The sequence below is a fragment of the Mauremys reevesii genome, linkage group 1 (genome assembly GCF_016161935.1).
Source record: "Mauremys reevesii isolate NIE-2019 linkage group 1, ASM1616193v1, whole genome shotgun sequence".
Classification (NCBI taxonomy): Eukaryota; Metazoa; Chordata; order Testudines; family Geoemydidae; genus Mauremys; species Mauremys reevesii.
The window spans coordinates 296,481,498-296,505,294 of NC_052623.1; the positions used below are offsets into that span (position 1 = coordinate 296,481,498).

The 23,797-nt window shown below is 45.4% G+C and overlaps 1 protein-coding gene across 4 annotated transcripts in view; it reads left to right on the plus strand.

Annotated features, from left to right (window-relative positions):
- Positions 1-4,450: 4,450 nt before the first annotated feature.
- MDM1 (Mdm1 nuclear protein) overlaps positions 4,451-23,797 on the plus strand; it is a 33,897-nt gene continuing 14,550 nt past the window's right edge. Inside the window, exons 1-7 of one of the 4 annotated variants that reach the window (XM_039519574.1) lie at positions 4,451-4,855; positions 6,838-6,952; positions 9,520-9,893; positions 10,338-10,472; positions 11,900-12,079; positions 15,051-15,190; positions 17,046-17,145. In XM_039519574.1, coding sequence (XP_039375508.1) covers positions 4,571-4,855; positions 6,838-6,952; positions 9,520-9,893; positions 10,338-10,472; positions 11,900-12,079; positions 15,051-15,190; positions 17,046-17,145 — 1,329 coding nt within the window. In that variant the 5' untranslated portion in view covers positions 4,451-4,570. The remainder of the gene's footprint in view (positions 4,856-6,837; positions 6,953-9,519; positions 9,894-10,337; positions 10,473-11,899; positions 12,080-15,050; positions 15,191-17,045; positions 17,146-23,797) is intronic. The other 3 variants (XM_039519571.1, XM_039519572.1, XM_039519573.1) reach the window with 3 other exon arrangements.

Genomic DNA, 23,797 nt, shown 5'->3' on the forward strand with positions numbered 1-23,797 from the left:
CTGAATGCATGGAGGCATTTGGTGGCAGAGGCCAGGAAAGCATTCAGTGACCGTGATCAGAACACGCAAGAGGAGATGCTGAGGCTAATGGGGGAGCAAACGAACATGATCAGGCATCTGGTGGAGCGGCAGGAAAGGCTACAAGAGCACAGACCACCGCTGCATCCATTGTATAACCACCTGCCCTCCTCCCCATGTTCTATATCCTCCCAGTGATGAGCTGCCAAAATCTTAACAACCGGTTCCCTGTAAAAAGTTCTGATTTAAGGCGGGGGGAGCGGGGGAGAGGCCGAGGGAGACATCCTTGTGGGGCCGGGGGCCCCTGCAGGGCCTGGGCCAATTGCCCCACTTGCCCCCTCCCCTCTGGCCAGCCCTGGAGCTTGCAGCAGCCCCCCCCCCACACACACACCTTGCTGGGCCATTCAAAAAGCGGCAGCAGGACGACTCCAGAGCTCAGCTGAGCTGCCCAGCTGGTGCCCGCGGCTGGCCACGCTGCAGCTGGGGGTAGCGGGGGAAGGGCCGGCGGAGCCTCAGCCTCCCCAACTGGGAATCCTGGGAGCAACAGGATGGTCCGGCCCACAGACCAGAGTTCTTTGCCCACCCCCTGGCCCTTTAACAACCGGTTCTCCACGGAGGTCTAATTTTAGCAACCGGTTCTTGAGAACCTGTGGGAACCTGCTCCAGCTCACCACTGCTCCTCACCCAGACGCCCAAGAACATGGGGTGGGGGAGGCTCCAGGCACTCAGCCACTCCACTCCAGAGGATGGCCCAAGCAACAGAAGGCTGTCATTCAAACAGTTTTGATTTGTAGTGTGGCTACAATAAGCAATGTGGCCTTGTCCTTCCCTCCTCCCTCACCCCACCCAGGCTACCTTGTCAGTGATCTCACTTTTTTTTTTAATAAAGAATGTATGGATTCAAAACAATAGGGACTTTATTTCCTTTGTCAGCTGTGGTCAAAGGGAGTAGCGGGACTGGCTTACAGGGAAGTAAATTTAACAAAGGGGGCAGTTTTGCATCAAGGAGAAACACACACAACTGTCACACCGTAGCCTGCCCAGACATGAAACTGGTTTTCAAAGCCTTTTCAAAGCAGCGTGCCTAGCTGTGCTCTTCTAATCACCCTGGTGTCTGGCTGTTCAAAATTGCCCGCCAGGCAATTTGCCTCAACCCCCCACTGTGCCATAAATGTCTCCCCCTTACTCTCACAGATATTATGGAGCACACAGCAAGCAGCAATAACAATGGGAGTATTGGTTGTGCTGAGGTCTAACCTAGTCAGCAAACAGTGCCAGGAGCTTTTAAACGTCCAAAGGCACATTTTAGCACCATTCTGCACTTGCTCAGCCTATAGTTGAACTGCTCCTTACAACTGTCCAGGCTGCCTGTGTATGGCTTCATGAGCCAAGGAAGCAAGGGGTAGGCTGGGTCCCCAAGGATAACTATAGGCATTTCAACATCCCCAACAGTAATTTTCTGGTCTGGGAAGTAAGTCCCTTCTTGCAGCTGTTTGAACAGCCCGGAGTTCCTAAAGATGCGAGCGTCATGCACCTTTCCCGGCCAACCCACGCTGATGTCAGTGAAATGTCCCTTGTGATCCACCAGCGCTTGCAGCACCATTGAGAAATACCCAGTATTATGTACTGGTTGGCAAGGTGGTCCGGTGCCAAGATAGGGATAAGCGTTCCGTCTATCTCCCCACCACAGTTAGGGAACCCCATCGCAGCAAAGCCAACCAGTATGACCTGCACATTTCCCAGAGTCACTACCCTTGCTAGCAGAAGGTTACTGATTGCCTTGGCTACTTGGATCACAGCAGCCCCCCCCCGGTAGATTTGCCCACTCCAAACTGATTCCTGACTGACCGGCAGCAGTCAGGCTTTGCAAGCTTCCACAGGGCTATTGCTACTCGCTTCTCAACAGTCAGGGCAGGTCTCATCTTGGTATTCCTGCGCTTCAGGGCAGGGGAAAGCAACTCACACAGTTCCATGAAAGTGGCCTTATGCATGTGAAAATTTCGCAGCCACTGGGAATCATCCCATACCTACAACACTATGCAATCCCACCAGTCTGTGCTTGTTTGCCGGGCCCAGAATTGGCATTCCACTGTATCAACCTGCCCCACTGCAGCCATGATGTACCAATTGCCACATCCTGTGCTTTCGGGAATGTTTGTGTCCATGTCCTCCTCACAATTGTCCTCGTGCTGGTGTCTCCTAGCCAGGTTCTGCACATACTGCAGGATAATGTGTGAGGTGTTTACAATGCTCACAACAGCAGCAGTGAGCTGAGCGGGCTCCATGCTTGTCCTGCTATGGCGTCTGCATGGGTAACCCACGAAAAAAGGTGTGAGACAATTGTTTGCTGTTGCTTTCAAGGAGAGAGGGAGGGAAGGAGGGGAGATAGACGTGTACCCAAAAGCACCAGCGACAAAGCACTGGGAGCTTAATCCAGAATTCCAAGGGGCAGTGAGGACTGTAGGATAGCTACCCACAGTGTACCACTCTGTGAGTCGATGCTAGCCACAGTATTGAGGATGCACTCTGCTGACCTAATGCGCTTAGTGGGGACACGCACGACTGACTGTATAAAATCACTTTCTAAAGATCGACTTCTATAAAATTGACCCAATTTCATAGTGTAGACATACCCTAAGAGTCTATCAGCGGCCAGTGGGCCTGTATCTATAACTTGGTTAACTGGGAGTAGTCTTGACAGATATAATGCAAGTGATGTTTCAAGCCAGTTTCAATATATCTGAGGAAACAGACATCAGCTCTCACTTGGAGGTCTGCATTTTGAACAAGGAACCTGTTGACCAATAGGAGGCCATACTGTGTCCAGCAGACAGACGCCCAAGTGGGCTGAGACAGCTCAGTCAGGCTAGGAACCAAGGCACTGGCCTGGAGGAGGCAGGCCTGGCGGATACAAGTGTGCACTGAGCCCTCTGCCTGCTCCAGAGCATACATAACCAACAGAGCGGTTAATGGGTTTTAGCCACTTAATTGGCTCTTTAAGAAAGTGTATCAAGGTGGAGCTTCTCAAACAATACAAAGAACCATAACAGCAGCAAATCAAGTCGTTTGACTTAGCGAACCTCATGGTTTCAAGTGACTAAAATATCCAGTGGGTATATTACATATATAACCTTTTGGATTTTTTGGCCTTTGATATCCTTTAATACAAGATGTGAAAATTCCTGAACATTTGGAATGCAGAACTTCTCTTCCTCCTTTATTTCCTTGAGTATACACAAATGTTTTATTTTGCGTAGAAGGTAGTTATTAAGTTCCCCACCACCCCACACCAATCAACAATTGCAGAGTAATGAATATTATTTACCTTTTATACAGGGCCTGGCCTCACCTAACTTTCAGTGAAATCAGTGGGAACTGGATTGGGGTATATTTCAGTTGGAGTGCATGGTGCTTTCCAGACATAAAGACAATAAAGTCCCTGACTCAAGCTTAGTCTACATTAGACAGATAAATCAGTGAACAACAGCAGCAGATCATGCTAGGTACGAAGGTGGAGAGGGCCAACAGCAGAGGACAGAAAAGCTATGAAAAATACTCCATAAAACTTGTTTAATGTTTTTAGTGTTTTGCCCCTCCACGCCATGTTCTTTTTAATTCGGTATAATCAGGCGCACATAGTGCCACAATGGAGATTAGGAGTGGAAAGCTAGTCAAAAGAAATGAGCCTTGAGCAGAGATTTGGGAGGAGACTGATTGAGGTCTGCTGGCTCCATAAGGGTCAGTGAATAGCAGCAAAGAGTGGCGGAACAACAGCGGCACAGTGTCTAATGGGCTTCAGAAAGACATGAAACACAATTTTGCTCTTTTCCTCTAAAACCTGGCCTACTTTCAGGTTTGGTACTGATGTAACTAACCAACAGATTAGGGATGTGATATTTTTACCCATATAGTTAAATGGGTATAACTCCCGCATGCGAATTCTGGACAGGTCTACACTTAAAACGATGCAGCTGCACCTGTAGTGGTTCACAGTGACACTACTACACCCAGCCGAGAGGTTCTCTAGTTGGTGTAGTCAATCCACCTCCCTGAGGCGGTAGCTATGTAGATGGGAGACGCTCTCCTGTCACCATAGCGCTGTCTACATGGGGGTTAGGTATTGCTCAGGGGTGTGCATTTTTCAGCGGACCGTTATACCAATGGAAGTTTCTAGTGCAAACCTGGCCTCAGTTCCAGCGGCCGTTAGTAGTGCACCTTGTACCAGTACAGCTCATTCCCCGTCCCGGGCACGTGCAGCCTTGGGATCCTCTTTGGGGCACCCTGGGACCGTCTCCGCTTTCCTTCCCTGGAAGCGGGGTGCCACCTCGCTGCAGCGCCCCCAGCAGCAGGCAGGCGCGTGTGCGACCCCCTCCCCACGAGCGGCCCAGCTAGGAGCCAGCCCGGGGAACAGCAGCCCCGCAGGGAGCGACCATCCCGGCCACGGCAGCGTCTCGCGGCGGGGGAAACCAGCGGGCTCGTGCTGGGCGCGGGCCTCGCGCTCAGGGCCCCCGGGAGCAGCCCGGCGAGCGGAGCGGGGCGGGGGCTCCGGGCGATGGCTCGGCCCGGGCGCGGACGGGCAGGGCCCCGGCAGGTGCCTGGCAGCCGAGGCGCGGGGAAGCCTCTCCCTGGCCGTCGCCCCCAGCGGCTCCCCTGTCCCGCCGCAGCAGCAGGGGGGAGCCGGCTGCCGCGCCTGATTGGGCGGCTCCCCGCGCAGGCGCCGGGGGAGGGAAGCCAGGCCGGGGGCTTCGCCCGGGAAACGGGAGTGTTTACAGCCGCCTGCCCAGAGCGGCCCCGCCACGGCCAGGGCCCCGCCGCCGCCATGCCCGTGCGCTTCAAGGTGAGCGCGGCCCTGGGCCGCTGCAGCAGCGGGGCGAGCCCTGGGCGCAGCCTCCGGACTTGACCCGCCTTAGTCTCAGTCCGGCCTGGTCCCCCCCCTCCACCCCCCTTGCGGGCTGGGCACCGGCGCTGTGCGAACCCCGCGGGCACAGGGCGGGTGATGAGCTGCGTGGAGTGGGGTCAGGGTCGGTACTGGTCCTGTGCGGGCACTGGGCTGGCACGGGATGGGGGGATGGTGCAGGATCTGTGCGGGCACTGGGCTGGCACGGGATGGGGGGATGGTGCAGGATCTGTGCGGGCACTGGGCTGGCACGGGATGGGTGATGGTGCAGGATCTGTGCGGGCACTGGGCTAGCACGGGATGGGGTGATGGTGCAGGATCTGTGCGGGCACTGGGCTGGCACGGGATGGGGGGATGGTGCAGGATCTGTGCGGGCACTGGGCTGGCACGGGATGGGGGGATGGTGCAGGTTCTGTGTGGGCACTGGGCTGGCACGGGATGGGTGATGGTGCAGGATCTGTGCGGGCACTGGGCTGGCACGGGATGGGGGGATGGTGCAGGATCTGTGCGGGCACTGGGCTAGCACGGGATGGGTGATGGTGCAGGATCTGTGCGGGCACTGGGCTGGCACGGGATGGGGGGATGGTGCAGGATCTGTGTGGGCACTGGGCTGGCACGGGATGGGGGGATGGTGCAGGATCTGTGCGGGCACTGGGCTGGCACGGGATGGGTGATGGTGCAGGATCTGTGTGGGCACTGGGCTGGCACGGGATGGGGATGGTGCAGGATCTGGGCGGGCACTGGGCTGGCACGGGATGGGGGGATGGTGCAGGATCTGTGCGGGCACTGGGCTGGCACGGGATGGGGGGATGCTGCAGGATCTGTGCGGGCACTGGGCTGGCACGGGATGGGGGGATGGTGCAGGATCTGTGCGGGCACTGGGCTAGCACGGGATGGGGGGATGGTGCAGGATCTGTGCGGGCACTGGTCTGGCACGGGATGGGGGGATGGTGCAGGATCTGTGCGGGCACTGGTCTGGCACGGGATGGTGCAGGATCTGTGTGGGCACTGGGCTGGCACGGGATGGGTGATGGTGCAGGATCTGTGCGGGCACTGGGCTAGCACGGGATGGGGTGATGGTGCAGGATCTGTGCGGGCACTGGGCTGGCACGGGATGGGGGGATGGTGCAGGATCTGTGCGGGCACTGGGCTAGCACGGGATGGGGGGATGGTGCAGGATCTGTGCGGGCACTGGTCTGGCACGGGATGGGGGAATGGTGCAATCTTTGGGCACTGGGCTGGCACAGGATGGGGGGATGGTGCAATCTGTGTGGGCACTGGGCTGGTGCAGGAAAGAGGGATGGTGCAGGACCTGTGTGGGCACTGCACTGGCATAGACTGTGTTGGCACTGGGGTTCTGAGCTAGAGTACAGGATAGGGGTTGCGTGCTGGTACAGGAATTGTGTGGCACCAGGCTAGCACAAGATGGGGGTGGCTTATGGATGCTCATCCAGTAGCGGGTCTCTTAACTGAGATGAACTAAGGGGACGTAGCACCCCGTTCTTATTTATGTAGTACAAGAGATGTATGAGGTGTTCGGCAGAATATGTAGAAAAATAAGGTTCTTGCTCCAAAGAAGATTGATTCAGACAAATACGATCCAAGGAACAAGTTTGAGATGAACTGGAACCATAGTATTTATTTGTTAAAACTTAAAATAGTATGCAGATTCTAGGTGGTATCCTTAACATGTGAAATGGTTCTATATTTGCACTGTTTCTGACATTACTGTCAGAAAACAGAACAAAAACGTTTTGCTTACTTTAATCAAGATTGTTTTAGAAGCAGAGTTACCTACCTGCTCATCTGACCGATTATGCTTTACAATGTGCCTATGCATATTTAAGTGCTGGGAGATCTGTTGCTGTTGGGAGCTAGGTGGAAAAATGGCACTGCTCACAGTGTATGTCCATTTGCTGTAGGGATTGAGTGAATATAAGAGGAACTTCAAATGGAAAAAGTCAGATCTGTCAGAGTTTTGTAACCCTTCACAAGAGCAAAAATCCTCAAGGGCTGGACTTCGATCTGATCAACTAGGTAAGCTATTAGAAATAACTGCCATAACTCATACATCATCTTTGCACAGAGCCCAGGTTTTGCAGAGGGTGAACGTCTAGTTTACATTATTTATCTAAAGCCAGAAATACACCATTAAATGACGTACATGTCAGGCCCTAAACATAGGCACAGAGTTAGCACAAGATGGGTTGTATCGCAGCGGTACAGGGTGGACGTAGTAGTAAAGCAAATTAGTTATGGTGAAATAGTTAGGCAGTATTGCTCTTTGCATGAAAGAAGACAGAGGCTGGAATGGGAAGAGATGAGTAGGAAAAGTTTGAACTAGTATATAGGCATAAGAGATTAATAAAGGGGTATAGATATGAAATAGTCTGCAGAGTGTACATATTAGAGTAAGATTGGTTGCCTTGTTTGAGCTTGACATTTAAGCATTATAAGAGCCATCTACTGGTAGTAAAATTGGTCGTCAATATAAGCACCAGGCAATTTGATAGGATAATTACTTGTCTTGCCAAAGCTACCTTCCACCTCATTACCTTCTGCTCTCAGGGTATGTCTACACTACCCGCCGGATCGGCGGGCAGTGATCGATCCAGCGGGGGTCGATTTATCGCATCTAGTCTAGTCTAGTCTAGAGACCTCTCCTGTCGACTCCTGTACTCCACCGTGAGAGGCGCAGGCGGAGTCGACGGGGAGCTTTGAATTAATTTAGCAGTGTTGATTTTTAAGTTAAACAGTTCCCCCCACCTCCTTTGGAAAGTCCTCAGGTGGAGTTTTGCAGGTGGCATTTAGAAATCACCTGGCCATCAGACTTTTGTGTGTGTGTGTGTCTCTGTCTGTCTGTCTCAGGACACAAAATAAGAGGTCAGAACTATGTAATCTCTGCTGGTTCTCTCTGGTCTTTCAAACCAACATGGTCTTCAAGTGGCCAGCGACAGCAACTCTCTCAAAGGAATTCCAAGAAAGCTACGAGCATTCCCTTTGATTTGAATCCAGTATTGCTAACACCAAACATTCAAAAATCATGTCTTAGCCCCAAAGTCACAGATTTGGCTAAAATCTTAATTAACAAAATTGGGTAATTTTTATTGCCTTCTGATTTGAGCCTTTGTAAACTTGTCACATTTTCAGGCTTTTTTCCATAACCGTGAGGGCTAGAAACTTTAAACTAAGATTCTCATCTAATCACATGCCTCTGGGAGCTAGGGATTTAAGTTAAACATCAAATATCACAAGACTCAAAATCATGTGGGTTGGCAAAAAAGCCATCTGTTTTCATAGCTTTTGTTGTGCTTAGGTTATGTCTCCCAGGTCTTTGCTTCCATTTTATACGTCCACCTCTTTTTCTGGTTACATTTAATCACACACATCCTTGGAACACTACTCACAGACACAGACTGCTGTCTCCACAGACTGCTAGTGTTTCACTCACTTTTGGCTCGTTCTGTTGAAATGCATACTTAATAGTTTCTCTTAACAGATTGTGGCAATTTAAGAATTACTCATAACAATTACCCAAACAAACAGATAGGTCTGCTTGAGTGCTGAAAATTTCATTCTGCCATATTCCCAGTGTTCCTTCAAAGGTTACATTACTACTAATGGCATTTAGTTGCTTTGTAGCCCAAACATTCTATGCATCTGACATTTTATATGTTACCTTCTGCCTGCAAGACAGTTTATTCTCTTTCCATCTGCACCCTAGTTCCCCATAGATTAGTTTATATACTCTGCAACTATTCAAATAGAGTCCTTTGTTAGTTGTTTAATACTCTCCAGCAGGATTCTGTTGTCACACTTTATTTAACTACTATATGTTTAACCACCCATTTTCCTCTTAAAATGACATAGTAATTTTGTTCTTATTATCTTACATAAGACAGCTATTTTTTATTGTTTAAAACCATCTCAGATAATGTGTCTCTTTTTTGTGAAATACGAAAAGATGTTTCCTAAGCTTTAAAAATATTGTGTAATGTATTAAAGATGTTAAGATATTTTAAAAGCTACTCTAGAAGATTTTGTTTTTTAAAAGAAGGAATCTGTGCAGGTGTCTGTGCAGAATGTTATTACGCATATGGTAACAGGTCACTTTTCTCCAGTGACTGTAAGGTGAAAACCTATTCAGCAATACACCTATTCAACATGCATAGGTAGTTTAGGAAGTTCCATACCACGATTGGCCAGTGCAAGTTGATGATTTGATAATTTTAGTCCAATTAATCTTTTTAGTGGCTGCGGTTAAATTTCTGCCCTCAGCTATGTTCACTGACTCCCATTGACTACATTGAAAGTTGCAAAAGAGGTAGAATTTGGCTTGTACGGCTTGATCGTGTGACAGGCTAAGCACCCACTCAGCTGGGAATTAAAGGCACTCAGCATGTATGTAAGAGTTCAACATTTCACAGTCCCATAGTTTGTAAATTGTCTTTGCTCAAAGATATACAAAATGTATTAAAAATCAGTCTAGTGTTATATATTCATATTCTCATCCCAGTACATTAACATTCTGATCTTGTGTTCCAGTGTCTTTAAATCCTAATAGACGTATTTTATTGTGCTCAAGCTTAATGCATGTTTTGTAGGAATCACAAGAGAGCCAAACTTCATTTCCAAGAGAAGGGTGCCTTACTTCAACCCACAGATTTCAAAGTCCTTTGAATGGAGAGGGGACAGCGATTTGGAGGGATATTTGGATGACGCACCAGAAACTGAAGGCGCTGGGCCTGCAGAGTCACACGCAGATACCCACAGTAATGATAGAAATCTGGAAAACATTGAAACACCTGAAGCACCCAGGCGTCCTAAAAAAATTCGGTCCCACTCTGCAGATTCTAGAATTGAATCAGCCATCACTCTTGCAGAAAACAGTAGGAAGAAGTTGTCACCCCCAACTCCAGTGAATCAAAAAGCAGTATTTGTACCTCCAAAAAAGCACTTAGAAAAAATGGATAATGGGGTAGGATCATTAGAAAACCTTTTCCCCTTTCTTATAGTCTATGGTTGAAGTTAATAATGTGACTATTACAGTAAATTAAATACAGTTAAGCAAGCTTTCATGCTTAAAACTATTTCTTATTTTTGTTACAACTTTGTCTCTATGTAACTCTCTGTATTTTGACGTTAATCTATGTTAAGACTCCGTTATGTTGGAAGAACTGTTAGGACCAGATTCTGATTCCACTTAAGTCCATGGGAGTTTTACCATTTATTTCAAGTGAACTAGAATTTAGTCCATAATTTGTAGTCTTCAAAGATGTTGTCGAGAGTGAGATAGCATATCTTTCATTGAGTTAATTGGCCTGATCTAAGGATGTAGATTATAACAGCTTAGTTAAAAGGAAATTCCAGCAACAGAAGTAGAGGAGAACAATAAATGGAGATGTTTCTGATTTATTGACAGTTTCACAGAGTCCTGCAAAAGAAATCAGGCATGAATATTTCACCTTCAAATAGTTTCCCCAGAAATTCTGAATATCAAAGGCAGTTTTTATGGAAATCCCCCCCCAAAAACTCTCCAATGCTTGCAGCTGACCAGGTAATTTTAAAGAATCTGAAATATATAATTTAGTTTATCAGACAAGAAAGTCATTTAATTACCATAATTTCCTTATATTTTGTTGTGGTAGACTGGTATGTTCTTTACAGTGCCACTTTTGTTTTCTAATATATAAAAGCACATTAATTCACATATGATCCCTTATAAAAGGGTCTGATCCTGCATCCCCCCGTGCAAGCAAAACTCTAATTGCAATTTCATGTACTTCAGTGAAAATTTTGCTTGTGTAGGGTCTGCAGGATCAGTTCAATAATAGGTAGGTGTTGTAATATCACATTGTTTAAATGATGAAAGACTTCACAGAGAGCTCCTTTTCATTGAGATTCTATTACTAATCTGTATGATGCTCTCCTAATTGGTGCTCATTAAAACTGCTGTTCCATAGCAAAGAACAGGAAGTCTGAAGCAGTACGTTTTTTTTTTTTTTTTTTGCACAGTTTACTCCAAAAACATACAGCGTAAGGGCTCTGATCCTGCGAATGCTTACAAGTGTGCTTAAATTTACTACTGTTTACTACAAATTTGAGGTCAATGGGACTACTCAGAATAGTAAAGTACACATGTAAAGTGTTAGCAGTATCAGGATTTAAGATTGAATTTTTATCATGAGATTCTAGTGTTATTAAGAGAGTATTGAATCTTGACTTTCTGACCTATATCTATAAACAACCTAATGAAAAGTACATCTGAATATTACAGTAATAGAGATACCTGATCTTTGAACAGGTGTATTAAGAATACCCAAATTATCTTAACCTCAAGATAATTGGTCTATCCAAGCTCATATAGCAAAGATGAGGAAAATTTATCTCTATGGCATATGGCATGTCCTTTAAGTCTCAATAGTCTGTGGAAAGATCAGGTCTGATCAGTTGTAATAGTCAAGCAAATTCTACATCTTAGTTTATAACACAGAATTAATTGCAGAAAAGGGAATGGATCAAATTACTGTGCAGTAAGAGCCTTATTTTAAACCATGAAAGAGTCCATCAGTACTTGCTGACAAGGTGTAATGTAGGTTTTATCGTATATTGTTTCAAAAATTTGTGATCTTGGAATATAAATCTAAAGGTGAATTGCAAAGATTTGTCAACCACCTTTGTTCCCAACCAAAGAAAATATGCTCTTTTTTTTTTTTTAAGTCACAAATAAAGAAAAGTAGTTGGATCTAGACTTAGAGATGTCTCTGAATTATATCCATGCTAAGAAATAAACTTAAAAATAATTACTGAAATTAAGTCATTTCCCCATTTATCCTATAAATCTAATAGGTAACTTTTCCACATGCAGTATTTGTTCACCTTTTGCTTCTCTGTGTGCATATTGGAAGAGTCACTACGGTAACTGATTTTGAAAATTTGACCTTAAGATTAGCAAATTAACTTCTTTGTTTTTTAAATTCAAAGGTTATTCACAATACAAGTAAATCCATTCCCCCATTTAAGTCTTCCGCAATTATCCCTGAAACTGAATATGAGAGAAGTTTCAAAGTTTCTCCTCCAGCGATGGGACCAAAACTGAGGTGTGATTTGGAAGAGAGAGAATTTCCTGTATGTGCACCAGTAAATATCTCCCCTGAAAGAAAGGTATATACATCTTTGAATGGTATTTCAGTAGTATGTTTTTTAGTGTTTTTTTCTGTTAGGTTTTATAATTTTTACATTTGACATTGCAGTCCATTGGGAATGGTTTTGTTCTAAAAAGAGACTCTAAAAATAACATTGTGGGGCTCCATGGTTGCGTCTCTGTGATTTCTGTGTCAAGTACATTCAGTTTACAAGTGAAAAGATTTTTCTTTTTGCTAACTGCCAACCCAAATCCTTAGCTTGGCTCTGAGATTCTTTCATTTCTATGTACTGTTGCCATCAGTGAGGATTCTGCCAGCCAAGTTATGCCCAAGAAGGAGTAGAATTCAGTTAACTTTCTATTGAGTGTGTTGGTTGTTTAAGTCTAACAGGAGTAAAAAACAATAATTTTTTTGTAATCACAAAAGTCCAAAGCTATGCATTTGAGCATATACAAGGAACAAATCCAGTGTGTGTAAAGGTACCAATTTTACAGTCAATTTTCAGACTATAGTTACATTAAAAAAAAAAGGGTGCAGGGATTGTAATTTTTATTCAACTCACTTTTTAAATTGATAGCACATCATGTAGTATAGATAGATAGATTCCAGTGTCTAGTTCAAACATTAGGATGCGTTTTGTAAAGCCCAGACAGCAGTCAGCTACCTTTCAGGTCTTACATACACTAAGTTATTTTGCCAAAGATTTCTTACCATTGCTATTGCCAGTTCAGCTGCACTACCACCAGTGCACTTGAAGTTTAGAGAAGCTGTGGGTTGTTGATGCCAGGTTTGGTACCAATTCATCTTGATTGAGTTGGTTTAGAATACACTATGGTAAAAACACCAGTGGTGACAGGGGCTTTTCCCCAGTAGCAGAGCTGAACCAATTTATACCAGTAGTGGAAAATGTTTAGGAAAAAAATCAGTGTAGACACAGCCTTCAGGGAACATAATGATAATCTTTTTATTAAATTCAGATCCACTGGAACAGTGATATTCTGTCCAGCTGAAGAACCTTGAAATATCAGAGGAAAGTAACCTCAGTTCCAGAATACATACTTTGCACAGTAGTAGGATAAACAAGATTTTTCTAGTATGTTGCTCACTGTTTTACCCCATTTTAAAGCCATACAGCGTAAGTTGTGCATTCTCCAGCAATGAGGTATGGATGGGACTCTGTTCAGTCCATCATATCTATTTCTTGATAAACCAGCTTGTGCTCTCTCTTTTGCTTCTCTAGCAAGTATAAAGAAAGTCTGAAAAGTTTGGGGTTTGGTTTGTTTAAGTTTTCTGCTTATTTTTAAACATTGGAAATATAGGTCATTGTGTACCCTGGAAGGGAACTGGAGAATTAAGTAAAATTATAACATTACAAGAGAAGAGACAGATGAGCAAATGAAGGAGTAACACTGTCTGAAACTTTTTTTTAATACATATTTATCCTGAATGATGAGTATATATGTTTGGGAGAACAGTGTGTTTCTAAAGATTCATCACTCCCGCCCCTTCAATTATAGTGTGCTCTTGCAATATATATCTGAGGGCCTTCAGCAAAACCAGACAACCACATGTGACAAAGCTGTGATTTCAGGTAAAAAACAAGCAAGAAAAATGAAAAATTTGAACAGGGGGAAAACCCTCAAACCTTTTTGTAAATCACAAGGCAGCAAAAAAGGGCACAAGCCCCGTTTTCTAAAAAATCCTAAAATTCTTCTCAGGTCACTTTCAGGGGCTTTCTCACAAAATAATAAAAGAAATGCAAAAATTCTGCCCACTTCAATGCAACATCAACAACTTTTTTTTAAATGTCAGAAATGCAAAGTTAAGATTTATATAGCAGTATTAACTTAGCCACCTTGCATAAGTGTAGTGCTATTTTATTCCTGTGGTTTCTTATTAAATGTGTAGTTTTATGTTAAATGTATTCCATAAAGTATATAGGATGTATGATGTGGCTGAGTGAATGTTGCAGTAGGAACCTGAATATTGGTATTTCCAGGCTTTGAGATTTTTTCAAAATAAACAAGCTTAACGTTGCTTTCTTGTAGAGTTTTTGCATTAAATATATGTATGAGAGCTTGTCTACATGTGTGTTAGTGCGCAACATGCTAGTGTGCACTAACTGGCCATGTGGACCCTGCTGGTGTACACTAAAAGTTCCCTAGTGTGCACTGAATAGCTGGCTAGCCAGTAGTACTGCAGAAAAGGATTGGGGGTTATAGTGGATTTTAAGATGAATATAAGCCAACAACGTGATGCAGTTGCAAAAAAGGCTAATATGATTCTGGGACGTATTAACAGGTGTGTCATATGTAAAACACAGGACGTAATTGTTCCAGTTTACTGAGCATTGGTGAGGTCTCAACTGGAGACCGTGTCCAGTTTTGAGCTCCACACTTCAAGAAAGGTGTGGACAAATTGGAGATGGTCCAGCAGAGAGCAATAAAAATGAGAAAAGGTTTAGAAAACCTGACCTGTGAAGAAAGGTTTAAAAAAAACTGGACATGTTTAGTCTTGAGAAAAGGAGGCTGAGCAGGGACCTGAGAACAGTCATCAAAATATGAAGAGGTGTTATAAAAAGGACTGTGATCAATTGTTCTCCATGTCCACTGAAGGTAGGACATGATCTAATGGGCTTAATTTGCAGCAAGGGATATTTAGGTTAGATATTAGAAAAAACTTCCTAACTATAAGGGTCGTTAAGTTCTGGAATAGGCTTCCAAGGGAAGTTGTGGAATTTGCATCATTGGAGATTTTTAAAAACTGGTTGGACAAACACCTGTCAGGGATGTTCTAGGGTTACTTGGTCCTGCCTCAGCACAGGGGGCAGGATTTGATGACTTCTTGAGGTCCCTTCCAGCCCTATATTTCTATGATTCTGTCTTTTTAAAATGTTAAAGTAAAAGGCTAGTGTCACATAGAATTTACGTTTGTAGAGTTTGTTTAGTTTGTTAGCTAATATGGTATTTCTAAAATTGTCTTTGCCTTAGAATGAAAGGAAAGAAACATTCCTAAAGCCAGCGGGAGATTCACCAAAACAAGGGAAATCAGAAACAGAACAGAAACCACCTAAACAAAAAAATAAGCAACATATTACTCAAAAGCCCCTCTCTTTACATACAAGTCTTGGGTATGTATATATAGGAATACTGAACTTAGGTATTCAGCACCGTAATATTGTGAGGGATGGTGGGCATTCATCATTTTGACCTTGAAATTAAGTGCATTACCTTAGCATATCTGTATAACCTCATATCCACATACCTCTTTTTTTCAACTTCATACCAGCATTGTGATTGTGCTTGCTGTGGATAAACCAACACACTGCAGCATTCTCCACCAGCTCACTCTGGATCACTGCAGTGCTGGAAACAAACGCAGAAGTTCGGTTAGTTCTCCCAGTCCAGTCCCTTATTGCAGCTGCTTATCTTTCAGTCACTGCTTTAAAAATGTAGACTGCTAACTCAGTCACCTGTCAAGCTGCTCACTTACTGTTTGCATGCTGGCTCTGAGGTTGTTCTCTGCTCTGCCCAGTCCCTGCCACACCTCAGCATAGGAAGGCACACAAGCTTAACATGAAAACTTTCCTGAGCCAGAGTCACCTGAAAAACATGGAGAAAACTGAGTTAGTCAGATGGTGCTATGAGTATTGCATACACCTTCTGCCTCTCAGCATTACTTACACTGCCAGGATTGCCTTGGCAGTTCATACACTTTTTTTTTTTAAAGCTGCAGCTCCTATGCTTCTGAGATCTGAAAAGGAGAAAGAAACCCCCAGAAAATGGACATTAATAAAAAATGTACAATCCACCCCTACCACCTTCATTCTCTAGTAAATCCATGTGCCTCCCCATTGTTCTCCTTCACCCACTTGTCTTTTTTAAGGTTTTACTGGGATGGGGGTGGCTCAGTGTCTTCTGTCCAGGCCTGGACCACTCCTGTCTCTGGACCTTGGAAGATAAGTTTGTTTTGCTACAAACCAAGAAAAAACACAAAGGCAACATATGCATTTATTCATGGAAAAATAAATGAAAATAAAATGAGATTAGGCTCCTTAATTCTTTGCTCGTCAGTGTTTTGGCCTTCAGGCTCAGAGTCACTTTGGCAGTGGCTTTTGAGGGAAGGCTGGTGTTCCTCTGTCATGGTATCTGCTATTGTAAGGCTGTAGCCCCTGCCCCTCATGATCCTACGGTGGCTATTTGTGCAGGACAGAAGCATTCAAAGCAGTTACTAGAGCAAACCGAAATTGTGAAAAGATGCAAACAGTCACAGAAAGAATCTGCATCTGATATGCGTCAATGCTTTGCAGTATATACTCCTGAAACGGAATGACTAGTGTGGATGCACTGCAGTGTTGCTTTTTGAACTGGTTCAGTCTCACCATCATAAGTAGAATATAAGGGACCAAGTTGTGTCAGTTTCAGGGAAGGGAAAACAGGACTCAGTTTGGCCTAAAGTTAGGACAGATGTTTTACTGTCTTGAAAACTTGAAATTTTTTTCCTCCATATTAATATATACTGGGTTAATTTAAATTTAATTTTCTGTGTTCCTGAAGAGGTGTTGGACAAAAGGGTTATTTCAAGTTTGTGCTGAAAATGAAGTTAGTTGTATTTTGGGCCAAGATTAAAAGAGGATGATTGAAGTGCTCAGCACTGTAAGTAGACAGAGCTAATTTCTGTATGTGCTTATATGTATGTATATTTCGCATGAGGGGAAGTGTGTGAAAACTAATTAATTTTAGTAAGTGCTGAGCTCTTTTGAAAATCCCATTACTTTTTTAGGTGCCTAAATATGAATGAGCCTAACATGAGGCACACATTTTTCAAAGTTTTGGCTTTGGAATTCATTTTGAATTGTCATGCAGCTTTTACCCTGCAAGAGGACTTATAATTATATTTATGTAATTATGACATTTGTTTTTAGTCTCATAGATGATAAAAAACATCAACTTTTACTGTTTCCCCCCCTTCTCTTAATGTTCTAGGAAGGTGAAAACTGAATATAGATCAAAATTTTTGTCCCCAGCTCAATATTTATACAAAGATGGAGCTTGGTCACATATCAGGAGAAACATACCAGATCAAGTGAGTATCCATATAAAATTTTCTAAGCATTCTTTTAGAGCCCCAGTGAGCAATGTCCTGAGGGTCCTCATTTCCCATTGAGGGAATTCAGGATTCATCCCCTTTGTAGAGGGACCAACCCCAAGGTATTCCATTGTATCAAATCCTTGCAATATCCTTGTATGGTCCATGGGGCAGGCATTGTGACTCCAAAGTGGCCCTCTCTGCCTAGGCCATGCTGAGAAGGTAGGTTCCAACTAGCTATGACCAAACCAGAGTGGAAATGTAATTGACGTGGTCTGTGGGAAAGGCCTCTCGTTCTGAGTTTTTGCAGATTCGTTGTCCAGAGAAACTAATGCAGAGGGAGTGAAAAGGAATTGTATTCCCACCCCTTGCGTCACTTACTATACCAAGCAAGTTTACTTTGCTTTGTTGAGATAAAGATACATTTTGCCTAAATGTGAATATAGTATTGTATAGGAAATTAATTTTGTAGTTTGTTGAGATGTCATTGTAAAATTTTAGAACAACTGAACCTCATAATAATTACTGTGAAACCAAACTCATGAGGACCTAAGGGGATTAAAACCAAACAGTGTTTTTTACTTTTGGTATGTATTAAACCTCAGCTTAGTACAATTAAAATTTTAGGAATTTCAAAGTTATTGAGCACACTCTGATTGCAAGTGTTATGGAAACCCTTTGCTTTTAAAGTGAAATACCATTTTGTCAGATGACGACTTCCCATGCCTATAGGATTTGAGATATTGTGGAGGTAACACTCAAAACTCCAGTACGTGGCTGCAAGGTGACTCAAACTGGTATGGAGTGGGTGAGGGCAAGGAAATAAAATGTTTATCTGCAAGAATCTTTTTTCCTACTACTTTTTAGTCTAGTCATGCAGTACATATCAAAGTCACGGATGAAGATGCTGTTAATGGAGAACTACTTTGTGCCTTATCAGGCAATAGTTATCCTTATTGGGGTCAGGTGGAGAGTTGTAGGAGGTAAATGTGTGTGGCCTTTCATTAGAGAGTAATTCCCACACTCTAGAGCAGTGTTTCCCAAACTTGGGACACCGCTTGTGTAGGGAAAGCCCCTGGTGGGCCGGGCCGGTTTGTTTACTGTCCTGTCCACAGGTCTGGCCGATCGTGGCTCCAACTGCCTGCGGTTCGCTGCTCCAGGCCAATAGGAGCTGCCAGAAGTGGCAGTCAGTTCGTCCCTCAGCCTGCGCCGCTTCCAGCAGCTCCCATTGGCCTGGAGCAGCGAACTGTGGCCAGTGGGAGCCACGATCGGCCGGACCTGTGGATGGGGCAGGTAAACAAACCGGCCCGGCCCGCCACAGGCTTTCCCTACATAAGCAGCGTCCCAAGTTTGGGAAACACAGCTCTAGGACAATAGACCTGTGTTTCCAGTTGAGACGGGCATTCCCAGGAAGATTTTTTTGTTTATGGGGAGTCATAGAGAAAGCTGGTTGGAAGTCACATGGGAATGAAGAGGTTCCATGATGAAGTATTCAAAACAAAACTGGTGGAATTTTTTTCCTAAGAGCTTACTAACTAAAGGATTTGGGTTGGATGGCTGAAAAAACTGGTACCTTTTAATACTAAAATATTTTTAACTAAAATGGAATGTCTGTATTTTACTAATCTCATGTTTATATACACATACACACACACACAAGCACACTCTTCTCTCCCCAGATTCTCTTTTACTTATGACAATATATTTTTATAGTGTATACTGCAAAAGTTAACTTTCCCTTTTATCTTCCTTGACTGGGCTCTGCCATTCAGATTCTGATTTACACTTCGCCTGTAAGCATATCAGACTAGAGCAGTATATAGAGCAGTATATGGCTCTTAGAGCAGTATATAGCTCTTACAGCAGGGGTGCAGCAGCACCCCCTGGCTTGAAGTGGTTTCCATTATATACACGGTTTACAGTTCGGTTCAATGGCTTTCAGCACCCGCACTAGAAAAAGTGTTCCAACACCGCTATCCTGGAGGTGTGTTCTCATCTTGCTTTGAGGGGTTTAACCATATGGCACTTATTACTGCTACTGTGTCTGACTAATATCCCTACACAATGAAATGAGAATACAGTATAACCCTTAGTTTCTGAAATAGTTTCACTTGGGAGGCTTGCAGTCATTTTAACTATACCTTTTAATTAATTAAAAATGAGTTGAAGTAGTAAAGGCTGAAAAGTAAGTTAAAGCTGGGAATTTACCACGCTCCAGGAGAAAAGGTACAAGAAGGGCTAAATTAACTCCTAGAGGAGCTAATTTAAAACAAGTTAAAAACTCTTATGGACCTGATCCTTGCTCCTCCACTAGTTTTTGTTGAGTTAAGGCCTGCAAGGTCAGGCCCTATGTGTCAAATAATAAATAGAACTGAATAAAATATTTCAGATACATTTGCAATTTAAAAACATTCCACCATTTGAGAAATAGATTTCTGCAAAACAGTGAGATAAATATAAATCCCTAACTGGAAGAAAAAGTGAAGCTATGATCAGTTAAATAAAAGAAACAAAAACAATCGCCCCTCCTTTCCCCCCCAAAAAGCCACTAAAAAACAGTGACACAAATGTGCTTTGGCCCTTCACGATTTAGCCCTCTTCTGCCTAGCTGATCTTTTAACTTATCACACTGTCATCCATCACCGTCACTTTGCCATCACTGCTATTTTTTAATGCCCACCCCGTCAGCTTCTCCCCTCAACCACCATCAGGGCCGGCTCCAGGCACCAGCTTATCAAGCAGGTGCTTGGGGCAGCAACTCCGGAGCGGGGCGGCACTTTCAGGTATTCGGCGGCAATTCGGCGGAGGGTCCCTCACTCCCGCTCGGAGTGAAGGACCTCCTGCCGAATTGCCACAGACCGCGATCGCAGCTTTTTTTTTTTTTTTTTTTTTGGCTGCTTGGGGCAGCAAAACCCCTTGAGCCGGCCCTGACCACCATCCTGCCTTCTCCATGCCATCCCGGATGCATGGGGAAAAGTTCCATGAAAAGATCTACACAACTACTATCTTAACACTATCAAATCTCTCCTTAAGACTGGCCTCTGCTCTGACATCTACAAAACATTGCTTGCTGATGATCGTAGCTAGATAGGTGATGAGTTGTGATTGTCCCAATTCCCCTTCCTTCATTTTCCAATCTTTTTATTCTTAGTGATTCCTGCATTCCTGCCATTCCTCTTTACCTCTACCTCCAATTTAAAAAGTGTAACAAAACTGTGCCAGTCACACCTGTATTTATTTCCTTGAGTGTTCTATCCCCATTCCCAGTCCTTTGGTCAGATCTACATTCTGAAGGTTTTACCAATATAGCTATATCAGTATTCTATTCTGGCAACGTGCTCCTAGAGCGGACGCAGAATATAGTGACAAAACTGCATTTTTACAGGTATAGTCATGGCAATTGCACCTGTATTTCCCCAGCAAGGGCACCCACTCTCAGGCTTCCAGATCCCCAGTGTTGCCTTTCTTGGTGGAGACCTGCATCTCCCTCCCTCCCGACAGGGGTATTTCCAGCGTACACAGTTCTCTGCCTTCACTGTATTATCCCCAGCACAGACAGTTGCTCAAGGACACATGCTTGCTTTCTCTTCAGAGATGGTTAATAGGTATAATTGGTCCAGTTATAAGGTACCACACAGCACTTCCTATGCAAGCCTACTTTATTCTGAAGGTAAAAAACATTCCAGAGAAAATATATTAAAAATAAAAGAACCTACATGCATGCTAATAAATTTACCAGAGTTAACCCTGAGGGCATGTCTACACTTGAAGAAAAAGTCCCTTTTTTGCACAAAAACCATGGGAGCGTCTATTCTTGCCAATGACCTTTTGCAGTGAACCTCAGAAGTTTCACCGCAAAAAGAAAACCACCTCCACGAGAGACGTATAGCTCTTACCAATGATGCTTTTACGGTGATGTGCAAGTGAAGACGCATTCTTCCTGTTTACACAGCTTTTAGCCTCTGGAGGATATCCCACGATGCTAGGTGACCATTCCGACCAGCAGCTCTGCTGCTCTGATGCCAGGTAAACAGACATCCACCCCTCCCCAAGTAAAGCCCCTGGAGCTTTGAAACTCCCCTTTCTATTTTCTTGGCAAGTGCTCACTTATCTGGCCAGGTGACAAAGCCTGTTCCACAGAGCAAACGATCCTCTGCTTGGAGCAAGGCTGAGCTACTGGAGCTTATCAGTGTTTGGAGAGAGGAGGCTGTGCAGGGACCCAGGATGCCCTGTGATCACCCCCCCCTTCCCACAAGACCCATTGTCAAACTGGAGAGAGCTGCGCTGTGGGATAGCTGCCCTAGAGCGCTGCTGTCATTGGGGATGGAAGTGCTGCTAATGCAGGAGTGGGCAAACTACAGCCTGCGGCGCTGCCGGCACCATGTCCCTGCGGCCCCTGGGCGGAGGGGCGGGCAGAGGGCTCCATGCTTTGCTCTTGCCTCCAGGCACCGCCCCCCGCAGCTCCCATTGGCCAGGAATGGGGAACCCCGGCCAATGGGAGCTTTGGGGGAGGTACCTGGAGGCACGGCAAGGGCAGTGCAAGCAGAGCCCTCCGCCCCCCCTTCTCAGGGGCTGCAGTGCTTCTTGGAATGGTGTGGGACCAGGGACAGGGCAGCGGTGCAGGGAGCCTGCCCTGGCCCTGGTGCGCATCAGTGCGACCCTAGAGCCGCTTGAGGTAAGTGGGGCCGGAGCCCAAACCCCTCATATACCCCACCCCCAACTCCCTGCCTAATCCCTGTCTGTACCTTGTACCCCTCCTGCACCCCAACTACCTTCCCTGAGTTCCCTGCTGCACCTTGCACCCCTGTGCACCCCAAGCCCATGCCCTGAGCCCCCTGCTGCACCCTGCACCCCTGTGCACCCCAAGCCCATGTCCTGAGCCCCTGCTGCACCCTGCACCCCTCCTGTACCCCAGCCCCCTGCCCTGAGCTCCCAGCTGTACCCTGTACCCCTGTGCACCCCAACCCCCTGCCCTGAGCCCCCTGCTGCACCCTGCACCCCAACCCCCTTCCCTAAGTCCCCTCATACACCTCGCACCCCTCCAATGCCCCAATCCCTTGCCCTGAGCCCCTTCCTGCACACTGCACCCCCCTCCCGCACCCTGCACTCCCTCCCTCCTGCACCCCAACCCTCTGCCCCAGCCCTGCGTACTATTTCCCCACCCAGAGGTGCCCTCGGCCCAAAACGTTTGCCCACCCCTGTGCTAAGTGAGTACACAAACGAGCACTTTACTTTCACCGGTTTCCTATCAACAGTGACATTTACAGTGCAAAAACTCTTCAAGTGTAGACATACCCTAACATGGATTCTGTCAGGAGCAGTCCTTCAATCCCTTACCCAAGGGGAGTCCTTGTGGCTACAAGTTCATGACAGCTTCAGCTCAGAACAAGCACTCAGATTTATGAGGCCTCAGTAGATCCAGTCTTTCCAACTCTTCCCAAAGAATAAGGGCCCTCCATGGACCAAGAGTCCACTCCATTTGCTGGATCAGGAAGAAGGCCAGGAGCCAGTTTAAAACCAGAGTGTGTATCCAAAAACTCTTTATTTGTCTGTTGTTCTGGAGAATCCAGTTTGAATTAGTATATGTACATTTTACCAGAGGGGTCGCCTCAAAGGGCCGATAATGGAGGAAGTATATTAGCATCCCCCTTCCTACTAGAGAAGGCACGTATCGTGCCACACTAACACATACACAATTGCATATTTAATACAGTGTACCCCAAAAGTACTAACCCTAATTCAGTAAGGTTTTACCTAATTCAAAAAAGTTTCTTAATTCCATAAGATTTATTCAGGATATTGTCAGGCGGCCACATAGCTTATTTAAGCATCTCCTGAGCAAAAGTGCAATTTTGCTGGTGTACAGTAACTCCTCACTTAAAGTCGTCCCGGTTAATGTTGTTTCGTTGTTACGTTGCTGATCAGTTAGGGAACATGCTCATTTAAAGTTGTGCAGTGCTCCCTTATAATGTCGTTTAGCAGCCATCTGCTTTGTCCACGGCTTGCAGGAAGAGCAGCCCGTTGCAGCTAGCTGGTGGGGGCTTGGAACCAGAGTGGACTTGTAGCCCTCTTATTAGCTCCCCGTTTCCCCAAGTTCCCTGTGCAGCAGCCGCCCAGCAGGCTATCAATTGCTGGCAGTTCAGCTGCCCCTCCCCCCACTGCCATGTGCTGCTCCTGCTCTCTGCCTTGGAACTGCTCCCGGGAGCCTCCTGCTTGCTGGGTGAGGGGTAGAGGGTCGCTAATAACAGGGTGTCCCCCTCCCCTCCTGCTCCTGCCCCCTGCTTACCCCATTTCCATAGAGCAGAGGGGGACAGGACAGGGCTCAGGATGGAGGGAGTGTGCTGGCAGCAGCTGCTGTCTCAACTTGCGGATCTACTTAAAAAGGCAGTGTACTTAGCGTGGGGTCAGCATACATAAAGGGACAATGTGCATCTCTCACACAGGGTGTATGTCCCTGTCTCTGTCTGCCATGCTGGCTCCCCTCCTTCCATTCGTGCTGCCTTGTAGAGTGTGAGGCTACATTAACAATAACGTGTTAACCCTTGAGGGCTCAGCCGAGTTCTAGTTCATCATTTAGCAGCAAGGCATTCCCTGGGAAATATCCCACCCCCTTCCACCCTCTGACTTCACCACCTCAGCCAAGCTTCAC